At 51.7% G+C, this 12247-nt stretch overlaps 1 protein-coding gene across 3 annotated transcripts in view; it reads left to right on the forward strand.

Annotated features, from left to right (window-relative positions):
* The window catches only part of LOC144763981 (uridine-cytidine kinase-like 1), a 197164-nt gene that overhangs the window by 74264 nt on the left and 110653 nt on the right, over window positions 1-12247 (forward strand). For all 3 annotated transcript variants that reach the window (XM_078650093.1, XM_078650092.1, XM_078650091.1), the window contains exon 2: window positions 4914-5113. In XM_078650093.1, the coding sequence (XP_078506219.1) occupies window positions 4914-5113 (200 nt within the window). The remainder of the gene's footprint in view (window positions 1-4913; window positions 5114-12247) is intronic.

The raw sequence follows: 12247 nt of genomic DNA on the forward strand, positions 1-12247 counted from the left end.
TATTAGGGTGAGTGCTCTAAGGAAATGTAAGTTCAGACTGCACTACTGACAGTGGTTCCAGTATAAAAAGTGTACACTCATTTGAAATGTTTAACAATATGAGGCTACGTTTAATGCTTCCAGGATGCTCTCTAATTAGATGCAAATCTAAGCAAACTCATGAAAAAATATTGTCATGTCTGTGGCTCCCGCAGGCCTCGTGTGGCTCAAAGCCAGAGTTTTTCCCTAGCTGCTTACCCCGGCAGCTGCACAGTCAAAGCCTCTTTAGTTCGCTCTTAACTAAGCAGGGACATCCAGTTGGCGGCAAAATCAACACCATCTGCACCAGTTGTGGGAGATTACATCAGACAAATGGGTGCTCCAGATTATCCAACAGGGTCACTCCCACCCGTTCCAACACACCCTGCCGCCACTTCCTCCGTCGCTAGTTCGGCTGACGTAGGACCAACTTGCACTCTTACAATAGGAATTAAGGGCTCTTCTGGCCAAAGAGGGCGCCAGTGTCAGAAGTAGGTCGTGTTTTGGTATTCCCGCTATCTTTAGGTGCCAAAGGAGGATGGGAGGCCTCGATCTTATATTAGATCTGCGTCTTCTCAATTACATCTTGAAAAAAGAAAAATGGGATTGCTCCATTCTCATCTGCGTTCTACACTGCATTGACCTTGCAAGACCACTATTTCCACATTCCCATCCTGCCAGCCCACAGATGCTACTTGCAATTCACAGTGGGCCTGGAGCATTATTAGTTCACTATGCTCCCTTTTGGTCTTACCAGTGCCCCTCTGGTGTTTACTAAGGTGATGGCGGTGGTTGCAGCACATCCGAGGAGGTCTTGGGTTCCAGTCTTTCCCACTACCTCGATGATTGACTGTTGACGGCAGACTCGCCCTAGGCAGTTGTATCTCACTGCAAGGCTACAGCAGGCCTCCTGTATATGCTGGAGTTTGCTACTAACATGCTAAAGCCACGTGACTCCCTCTCAAACTCACTTTCATCATAGCTGTTCTGGACACAATGCAGTTTCAGGCTTATCCTCCAGGACCGCGAGTCTAGGATATTCGGGCTATGATTCCGATGTTTCTGCCTCCACCCTGGATTTCGGTGAGACTGACTCTGAGGCTGCTGGTTCCATTGCCTCCTGCATCCTGTTGGTCAAGCATGCCTGTTTCATATGTGGGCTCTGTAATTGGACTTGATGACCCATTGGGCACAACATCCAGGTAATCTCTCTGACCTGGTCAGTTATCAGAGGAAACTGCATACATTCTGCAGTGGTTGCTCACGGACCTCAATAGGGTCAGTGGCAGACCACTCTGTTCCCCACCCAGAGTGTGCAGTGGTGACAGATGTCACTTCTGGGTTGGGACAGGCACTTGGGAGAGGGGAGATCAGAGGCCTTTGGTCTCCGGAGGCCTCTCCGCTCCACATTGATCTGTCGACCTGAGAGGGATCCAACTGGCATTGAAAGCCGTTCTTCCTTCCATCAAGGGAAGGCTAGTTCAGGTGTTCATGGGTAATACCACTGCCATGTGGTATTGCAGCAAGCAGGGCGGTGTGGGGTTGTTGGCGCTAGGTCAAGATGATCTGCCCTCTGGACATGGCTGGAACATCCGGACATATTTTTGATAGTTCAGCATCTGGCAGTCTCTCTGACTGTTGGAGGAGACCAACACAGCTGTCGATGCCTAGCGGATTCTGGATGGAGTCTTCATCCGGAGGTGGTGCAAGGTCTCTTCTGAGACTGAGGTTGCAAATAGATCTAACCAAGTGTCACCCCAATGTCCACGGTCCTGTGCTGTGAAGATTCCAACATGGCTCTCGCTCAGAGGCGCATTTTTCCTGAGTGGAGCTCAGTACTCTTACACGCCTTTCTGCTAATACCACTGCCATGTGGTATTGCAACAAGCAGGGCGGTGTGGGGTTGTTGGCTCTAGGTCAAGATGATCTGCCCTCTGGACATGGCTGGAACATCAGGACATATTTTTGGTAGTTCAGCATCTGACAGTCTCTCTGACTGTTGGAGGAGACCAACACAGCTGTCGATGCCTAGCGGATTCTGAATGGCGTCTTCATCCAAAGGTGGTGCAAGGTCTCTTCTGAGATTGGTGTGGCACTTGGTTTGATCTATTTGAAACCTCCATGTCAGCGGTCCTGTGCTGTGAAGATTCCAACATGGTTCTCGCTCAGAGAGGCGCATTTTTCCTGAGTGGAGCTCAGTACTCTTACGCGCCTTTCTAGGACCACTCCTGTCTAGGAAGATCAAGAATGACCGGGCCCAAGTCATCTTAGTGGCTCCAGACTGGGACAGGAAGTATGGTATCCCGAACTTCTGAACAGGAGTATCTGTTCTCCAGTAAGACTGCCCATTCAGGAGGATCTTGTGTCGCAGCAACAGTGCTGGGTAATGCACCCAAACCTGTCCACTCTCCACCTTCATGCATGGAGATTGAGCGGCGACAGTGTTTGATCTCCCTCCCGAAGTATGTAATGTCATTCTGGCAGCCAGGCTTTATTGTACCAAAACCATCTACGCTTGCCAATAGGATAAGTTTGTGGCTTGGTGTACCTCCAAATCAGTGTATCCTCTGTCTCCACCCTTGTCTGAAGTTCTCCTTTTTTTGTTCTTTTCCCTGGCCCAGTAGGCCTTTACACTTGGCACTGTAAAAGGAGATCTGTCCACCATTTCCGCTTTCTTACGGTTACCGTACCAACCTTCTTTGTTTAAATCATCTGTTGTGACTAGATTCCTGAAAGTTTACCGTATATTTTTCCTGCAACGTCCTTTATTATGACCCAGTGGTACTTTCATTTATTTTTCACTTTCCTCATGTGTTCCCTTTTGAGCCGATGCACAGTTGCCCTCTACAGCTCCTAACAATCAAACCTGTCTTCCTGTGGCGAGAACATCTGCCAGAAGGGTTAGCGGATTGCAGGCACTTTGTAAATGTAAATGTATGTATTGCGACTTATATAGCGCACGTATCACCCGAAGGTATCAAGGCGCTTGCTTAGGGAACCCGTCCTGGTATTCCCCTGTGAGATACCCCGGCAGGGTATCCACAAGGTGAAAGCCAGGCATCCCGCCGCGAGGGGCCGTAGTGGAGATTAAGCAAGCTATTGCCCAGAGTCGCAGAGTGTGACCCCGTGAGTCGAGTAGGCACCGGAGCGAGAATTGTCGAGTCCGTGGAATTTTTGAGCCCGAGACCCGCCGAGGCGGGGAATCGTACCCTGGTCCACGGCCAATCTCAGCTTCCGGGTCTGCCGCCTCTAACCACTGAGCCACGCTTCTCCACTTTCGATGAATCCTCCCTACACTTTCTTCTTCCCAGATAACTTTTTTCTTAGAACCAGAGAATCCTTGTTGCCAAAGCTGGGCACACCTTTTCATGACTGGCAAAACATCATCCTGCCTACTCTCTCTTCTCCCCCCCCCTACCCACATCCTTCTAAAGAAAAGGTGAGACTACACCATCTGGATCCAAATAGAGTGTATTGTTCTATATTGATCGTACCAAAGAATTCTGGGTGGACGATCCACTCTATGTTGGATTTGCTGGGGCAAAGAAAGGGGAGGCAATTCAAAAGAACCATCTCTCAATGGGTCATCCTTTGCCTTAAGATCTGCAATACACTGGGCAAGAAACAGCCCCCTGTGGGCTTAAGAGCTCATTCCAAGAGAGCTCGTGTATTTGAAATGGGAAGGTAATACTGTACTTTGGGTGCATATATCGGCCTGACGTACTGATAAGTATTCTCCAGCTAAGACACCTCCCTAATTTTATGCTAATGTTGATGAGAATTGTAACAATGAGTGAAACACGTTCCCTGTACTAATCACACTCGGCACAGTTGTGAGTTCTAGATTAACTGGTTCATACTATTGTTGCTAGGGCTAGTGAGTCCTAGGTATTAGAGAGCAGTATAAAGCTCTTACTTTTGTATGTGTGTGTGTGGTGTGTGCATGTGGTTGGCTTGTGAAGTTGCTGCAGGTTCATGTGGTATTATTGCTGGCTGTATCCATGCCATGCACCACACCAGCCAGTGTACATGTGAAGATTTTGCAGTGTTCCTGACGGTTTACATGTGCTGGTTGGGTACCATGTGTTGTCAGTCATGTGGGCTGTTGCAGAGTACTAAAGGGCTGTGCTTTCCTGGATGGCATGGTCAGACATACTGGTTGGAGGGTGGTTCAGTTGCGTTTACTGCATTGTGTATTAGTGTGCGCTTGTGTACCGTGCTCCTGTTGGTGGTTGTGCTCTGTTCTGTCTCCTGTTGGTCAGAGTTCTTTGCTTTGTTAGTGGGTATTTGCGTGTTGAATCATCAATGCATCTAGTGTCCTGCTTGGGATTGTTCGATTATTGGGGGTAGGAAGAGCACTGATCAGGGAAGCCACCAATGTTCCTTGTGTGTATTATACGTACGTAACCTGAAACAGCAAGAGAAAGTTTACCTTAAAGGTATCTATGGATTCCATTACTGGTGTGCAGTCGTGAAACATTGTCTGTGATTTTATTCAGGATTGGAAGTTGGCACAAAGCGTTAGTATTAATATCGCTGATCATTCTGTTGAGTTTCAAATGCCTATTTTTGGATAGAAAATATGCCAGATTTCTACTTTCTGGGCTAAAAAGTCTGGCTTCGCGGTAAGAGGCTGCGGTCACCATCCTAACCGTTTTAAGCAGAGATGTCTGGCCTCTAATGTCTGAGGTCTGACTGCGAAGGATTCACTTATCAGTTGGGGCAAGATGTGTTGGCATGGTGTGCTTAAGCGCGACCTATGGCTAGCTTTTGCTTAGGTCAGTACTTGTTGTGGTTGCATGATGCATTATGAATGAAGTAACTGGTGCTGTCAGACTCTTGCCTGTAGGGCACTTGAGTATCTGTTCATTGTCCATTCTCTCTTCTCTCAACAGCGACAGTGGTGATGAGTCCTTGGATTCCTTACTCACCCGCCTTCCGCTAACCCCATCTCTGTCTCCACGGAAACGGACCACAAGCCAGACCAAAACTGAGCCTCCACTTTTGAGGACCAGCAAGCGCACGATCTACACTGCAGGCCGGCCACCATGGTACAACGAGACTGGCACTCCCTTCAAGGAGGCTTTTGTGATTGGTGAGTTCCCTTCGGTTGGATGCCATGCGTTGCTAGGAGTTGGACCGGTCTGTTGACAAAACACGAAAGAATAACACCCGCTCTGGGTCTGCCCCACCTTGCTTTTTGTAAACTGATATTCTATTCCTATTTCCTAGTTGACCCATTAAAGCTTCACATGTGATTGGCTGTAGCTAGTCATTGTATTTTAGGTATTGTATCAGTTTTCTGATCCTAATTAGATGGTAGGTTTAATATGTTAATACATTGTATTAAAATACCCTATTCATGTTTGTTCATAAATATAGTCCTCTGTTCTAACTCTTATTTACTCATATGTGGGCTGTCTATGCAGGATTCCTCTCTCTCGTTTTGTGTCACGTGTTCGTGTTAATTGGGTGTTTCACAACCCAGTTTGCTTGTGTATTGCCTGGTGCGACACAGTGCTTTCTTGGTTTCATCCAGAAGTGCCATCTTTGCCCTTTGTTTTCTGTCATGGCAGAGAGACAGTCTCCTAAGATGTGCCATTGGAAGGGATCCAGAGTCTGCCTATTATCACTGCCCCAGAATCTACCTAATATCACTCGCCCAGAATCTGAGCAATAGCCTTGGTCCAGGATCTGCCTAATATCAGTAGCCCGGACCCTGACCAATAGCCTTGGTCCAGGATCTGCCTAATATCAGTAGCCTGGGCCCCGACCATACCCACGGTCCAGGATCTGCCTAATCTCAGTAGCCTGGGCCCCAACCATACCCACGGTCCAGGATCTGCCTAATATCAGTAGCCCGGACCCTGCCTAATATCAGTAGCCTGGACCCTGACCATACCCTCGGTCCAGGATCTGCCTAATATCAGTAGCCTGGGCCCCGACCATACCCTCGGTCCAGGATCTGCCTAATATCAGTAGCCCAGAATCTGACCCATATCCGTGGCCCAAGATCTGCCTAATATCACTAGCCTAGAATGCTATCATCGGCCCCAAGCGGTTGGAACCTCTGCCTCTTCCTTACACCATCTACCTTATACCCCACCAGCTCAATTCAGCATTTTGTAACGGAAACGTCCGGTCAAGTTAACATGGTAGAAGTAACGATTCTTACTTTAAGCAAGTGTTGGACTTGGGCCTTCTGGCAGGGTCACCCCTGAACTTTTTGCCTTGAAATTATAGTGATTTCTGGTCTTTGCGCACTTTGACACTGTGGCGCAGTGTAAAGTACGTGCTCTCCCTGAGTGCGTGTGTGAGATTGGCCTGCCCTCCCATAGGAATGCATGGGGAATGTCTGTGTCCCTGGTAGTTCCTGGTGCGTGAGGTGTGCATGGTCAAGTTTGGTATGTGTGAACTCGGGGGAGTGAATGCTGCGAGATGGTGTATGCAGCATGTATGTGTCTAGTAGGGAAGCGCCATTTCTAGACATGGCTGTACGTGCACTGTGAGGGTGCTGGCGTGTGATTGGCTGGAGCTGGCTGGGATGCCAGGCTCCAGGAAGTCTGTGTGGGTCTGCCCCGGTGGTGAGTGGGAGATTAGCATGAGTGATGTGTGGGAGGAGTGTACCTGTGTCCTGGATGGGCTGGGTTTTCCCCACACAATGCTGGCTCCGCCCCCCTGTGGTGTGACTGATGACCCAAGCCCTGCCAGTGAATAGAATGGGTGGTTGGGCCATCAAGAGTGCTCCAGAACCAGCTGCGACTGGTTCTGCCCCCACCCTGCACCTAAAGACAAAGGGAAAAGGTGTATAAAAGAGGGGCTGTGACCCCATGAAAAGGTTCTTGTTTGCTGCTTGAATCTGCCAGGGGCGTGCTGCTGCTTGGGCCCAGGGGGAAGGGTTGCCTCCCCTGGGCCCTGCCCAGCCCCTGGCTTACTGATGGACCCTGAAGGACTTGCTACTGCTGCTTTTTGAGACCCTAGCGCCTGGGAGCGCTTTATTTGAGCTTGGCAGCGTGGAGCTGCTCTCTGTCCTGCTCGTGCTCCTCGCAGGTGCTACCCTGCCCTATGCCCGTATTTTCATTGGATTTATTCACGGGTGCCACCCCGTTTATTTTTCAATGCCCCAAGTGCGCAGGAGCCTACTCTGCGACTTTGTCCGCCTTCGAGGGTGCCCACCCCCCATTTTCCGATCCAAGATTCACCGCCGCGGCCCGAGCGCCGCAAAACAGGAAGCCAGGCACTACGGTGCCTGACGCGGGGCGGGACTTCCGGTTTGCCGGAGGAAGTCCCGCCGCCGCACCGCGATTGGCTGCCTGCGGAGCCCCGGAGGAAGAAGCCGAGTGATGGCCGCCCGGGGCTCCCGTGAGCTGGGGAGAGCCCCGGGCCTGCCAGGAAGCAGCCGCCGGACCGGAAGAAGAGTAATCCGGCTGTAAGTACCGCGGCCCACCTCCCCCCGTGCTACGAGGGAGAGCCCCGCAGAAGAGGCAGCCCCGCCTCCGCCTTGCAGAGGAGCCGGGAGAGCAGAGCGAAGTCCCCAAAGTACACGCCCGGTGAGTAACGCGGGCTGGGGGAAGCTCTGGTGACGCTGAGAGGCCCAGGGGGCCTCACCTGCTTCTGAGTCCCTCGAACGGGACTCCCACGTTTAGGGCAATTGTTGTTTCTAGCCTCCCGAGAGAGGCTCCGGGCATTTCTGGGTTCCAGAGTCCCCCGAGGAGGGACTCCAACGCACCGGGCAGTTGCTTCTCTTGAGTCCCCAGAGGGGGGACTCCACAAAAGGCTCTGGGGGGCATTTGGTAATTATGAGCCCCGAGGCTCCGGGCACTTCTTCAGTTTCCGAGCCCAACGAGGCTCCAAGCACACAGTTGTTCTCAAGCCCGGAGAGGCTTAGGGTGCCATTTTATTCTACGAGCCTAGAGAGGCTCTTGAGTGTATTCCTGTTCTCGAGCCAGAGAGGCTCCATCATTTGCATAATTGTGCAGAGCCTGGGAGGCTCCCACATCGTTTTTTGGTGCTATTGTTTCTTTTCTAGGGACATGTACTGTGAACTGAGGAGTGAGGCGCACTCCTGCATCCCTGGCCTTCCCCCAGCTGCGCAGCATTTAGTGCCAGCTGCAGCGTTTAGGCCCCCTGTTCTGTCCCTCAGCTGCCCAGCACTTTGTGGGCAGCTGCTACGTTTAGGTCTTGGCGCAGTGGCGCAACCTGGACTTTGTGAGTTCTACGCTAAAGGTTTAGATGCTGTTATGATCTATGTCCTATTGCTTTTGGGTGTTAGGAAATGTACAATGTGTAGTATGTTTTGCGCACCCTGTGTTCTGCACCTCTGAATGTGTTGTTGATACATTATGTGCCTGTTCCTTACACCGCTGAACGTGTGTTGATGCGTCATGTGTTCCTTACACCGCTGAATGTAGGTTCTGCATCATGTTTTGTCCCCAGGTCTATGCCCCTATGTGTATTGTGATACTGAGGTGGTTGTTCTTGCTAGTGCAGGTGGTGCTAGTAAGGTCCTGGTTCCCTGCGTGACCTGTTCCTAGGGTGGTTAGGATTGCGTAGGGGGGACTTATCAGTTACCAGTGGGTACTGGTTTTGTGCTTTATGTCCTATTTTGTGTTACAGTGATCTTCTGTTATAAGTGATCCCAAGGGCTTGATACTAAGCTTGCCCCCTGACCAGAGTCCCAGGACCAGTGGACTCTATGGTGCCTTCCCTGCCAAATTGATGGGACTTGTCTGATCTCCCTGGGCCCCTGGGGCCTCGCTGAAGTGTGCCTCGCTCGTTCCCCTCGGCAGCTCGTGCCGGCAGCCCGTCCAAGCCTCGAGCAGCGCCGCTCTCCCTGAGCCGTGCCGCTTCGCTGGGTCGCCCGCATCCTGCCTCCCCCTCCTCTTCTGAGCCGCACACATTGGTCGCCCCAGAGAAACGCTTGTACCGTGCCGGCAGCCCGTCCAAGCCTCGAGCAGCGCCGCTCTCCCCTGAGCCGCGCCGCTTCGCTGGGTCGCCCGCTCAAGCTTACCAAGGAGGTCACTCGCATTATCCCGTGCAACCAGGACGGAAGGTACTGTCTGATAGGCTATGTTCTAAGTTCTAGGCCTACAAGTATTGTATTGTTACTTCTAAAAGTGCTGATTCCTGACAGTGGTCCAGGTGGCCCTGTCTTGTAAATATCCCCTTGTAAATTCTGCCCGTGCCTCTGGCACATTGTAAAGTGTGTTTTATCTAATGTGTTTTGGTGTAATACAAAGGCTATTTTTATATAACCTTGTGTGGAGTTTCCTTTGTGGTGGGCCATTGGGTGTTGTTGCTGGGGTGCGTGCGCAAATACTTAACTTACATCGCCTCCAAGTTTAGCCTTGCTGCTCGCGCCACGTTACCTAGAGGGTGAGTAGGGGTTATCTTGGCGTGTAACTCCCTTGCCCTGACTTGGGTGTGGTGGTCTCTGACTGACTTTGGCGAAAGCCCTGGCCAGCCGGGGATCCCATTTCCAACATTGGCGGCAAGCGGTGGGATAAGGATTTGTGTTTGCGTTGTACCTTAGTAGCAGCTGGCTGCACCACAAAACTCTGCATTTTAGATAAAAACATTTTGGGGATTATTGTTTCAGTTTGCTAAAAATGTCATTTCTGTGGAAATGTGTTTCTTGTGCACTTTGAGTTAGGTGTCCCTAGCTCGGGAGGGTAGATCATCCCCCTAAGTGCAGTGTGTTTTCTGGATTCACCAGAAGGGTGGGATCCAGTGGTGGCAGCATAAGTGTGTCCAGTGCATGTGTCCCCCGTCCCTGCCCTGGAGTAATGGTACCTGTGTCAAGTATGGTCAGGTTGAGAAGTCAGGGGTGGTAGAAACTGCCTTACCAGTCTGGGGAGGGGTGTGTGTGGATGAATGGTGTGTGGCACTGGATGTGTTTGTGAGTTCTCTGGATGGGGAGCTTGCTGAATGCTTGTTTTGCTCAGATACCTAAGTCCTGTGTGTTGAACTTTTCCCAAGAACGTCTGCAGATAGTGGAGCCTGCTTTTTGATTTCTGTGGTCTGTTGAGAGACAGAATTTTGGAGTTGGTAATGTTCTGGGAGGAGAGAGGCATAGGGGATGGAGTGATTCCAAAAGGACTGTCTGAGGTGTCTTCCAGCCCAGCGTGGTGGAAGAGGTTCAGTGTAGCCCAGCTAGGTCTCGGTGTAGGGGCTCACGTCCTGTCTCAAGAGGAGAAGGAGTGGGTGGGACTGCATGTCTCCAGGTGCCCGAAACCCAGTCTCAGGGCCTGGATTGTTCTTGAAGGGAACGTCAGGTCGGGGGCCTAGGCTGTACCAATAGGTCATTTGAGGAGGATCTTCCAGAGTGTCTGGAGAACGTGGAACCTCTGTAACCAGGGTTCCAGTAGTTCTGGTGTCTGGCAGTACCGCTCCAGTTGGGAGGGTGCAGAAGTCCAGATGAAGGGGTGCGAGGGGGATAGGTTCCCCAGTGGAAAAGCCAGTGGGTCAGGGGCCAGCCAGAAGGGTTGTGTCGCCAGTGAGTGACCATGGTGATGCCACTTCTGTCCTGAGTGTCAGGCAGACTTGTACACGACACATTAGTTGTGTCACCCTCAAGGAAGTCCTGGTGCGCCAGGCATCTGACCAAAGGGTACGTCCCTCGGTTGGGGAGCCAGTAGCCGGTGTTTCCGGATCTGGACGTAAGGGCAACTGTATGTAGTGTCCTGAAGTTACAAGAGGGAACTCCTGCCTGATGAGAAGGAACCGGGTAAGCTGTATGGGGTATTGACCTGCAGTGGTTGCCTTGCTGCTGAAGGAGGAGAGAAAGTCTTAGATTTTTGTTTTCAACTTGTAGAAGTCCTGGTGTGCCAGGCATCTAACCAAAGGGTAGCGTCCCTAGGTTAGGGAGCCAGGTTCAGGTGGTTGCCTGTCCTGGACGGCAGGGCGACTGTAGCCAGTGTCCTGGCCGGTTTGTCTTCTAGGGGTACCCCTGTGAACACAGGTGGGGCTCATCTTAAGTGAAGAGACCCTGTGTTTCCCAGAAGGGGTGGTACAGGCCTAGCAGGGATCTTTAGGGTTCTTGGCTGAGTGTTGTGGTACTACCCTGAGAGCAGGTGGGGCCTACCTTAAGTGGAGGGACCCTGTTCTACAGTGGGAGGGTGCAGAACTCTGGAAGGGGGTCAGAGGAAGTCTGACCCCTGTGCATCCGGTGAATTTGGATCCCAGGTGGGAGATTTGTGTTCTGGAGGGTGCTTCAGAAGTAGAGGTAGGGTGGGGCATTCTTGCCCGTGACCTCTGGTCAGCCTGAGGGTGCGGACCCTAGGTTGAAGGATCAGTGGTAGTTTGGAACTACGCTGAGAAAGGGAGTGGAGAATGGCTATTGTAGGCCAGGGGTTACTACCCCCCACTCTGTGTATTGGCAAGGACCAGTGGTATCTAGGTGGCCTAGGGCCTGGTCCTAGCCGTGGACAGCTAAGGAGTACCAGTGGGGTAGCCTAGTTGGGCCTGTGTTTTTTTAAGGATGTGCTTGTCTTATGGATCAACTTGGCGTAGAACCGGAGGGTGTCCCTGCAGTGCGGGCCCGCGTCCGTGTTCTATCGCCCCAAGCAGGGAAGTCCATCACGGTGGTGATTGGCCTACCCTGCGTTTTGGCTGGAAGGGGGTCGTGTTGGACTTGGGCCTTCTGGCAGGGTCACCCCTGAACTTTTTGCCTTGAAATTATAGTGATTTCTGGTCTTTGCGCACTTTGACACTGTGGCGCAGTGTAAAGTACGTGCTCTCCCTGAGTGCGTGTGTGAGATTGGCCTGCCCTCCCATAGGAATGCATGGGGAATGTCTGTGTCCCTGGTAGTTCCTGGTGCGTGAGGTGTGCATGGTCAAGTTTGGTATGTGTGAACTCGGGGGAGTGAATGCTGCGAGATGGTGTATGCAGCATGTATGTGTCTAGTAGGGAAGCGCCATTTCTAGACATGGCTGTACGTGTACTGTGAGGGTGCTGGCGTGTGATTGGCTGGAGCTGGCTGGGATGCCAGGCTCCAGGAAGTCTGTGTGGGTCTGCCCCGGTGGTGAGTGGGAGATTAGCATGAGTGATGTGTGGGAGGAGTGTACCTGTGTCCTGGATGGGCTGGGTTTTCCCCACACAATGCTGGCTCCGCCCCCCTGTGGTGTGACTGATGACCCAAGCCCTGCCAGTGAATAGAATGGGTGGTTGGGCCATCAAGAGTGCTCCAGAACCAGCTGCGACTGGTTCTGCCCCCACCCTGCACCTAAA

This window comes from Lissotriton helveticus, chromosome 6, assembly GCF_964261635.1.
Source record: "Lissotriton helveticus chromosome 6, aLisHel1.1, whole genome shotgun sequence".
NCBI lineage: Eukaryota > Metazoa > Chordata > Amphibia > Caudata > Salamandridae > Lissotriton > Lissotriton helveticus.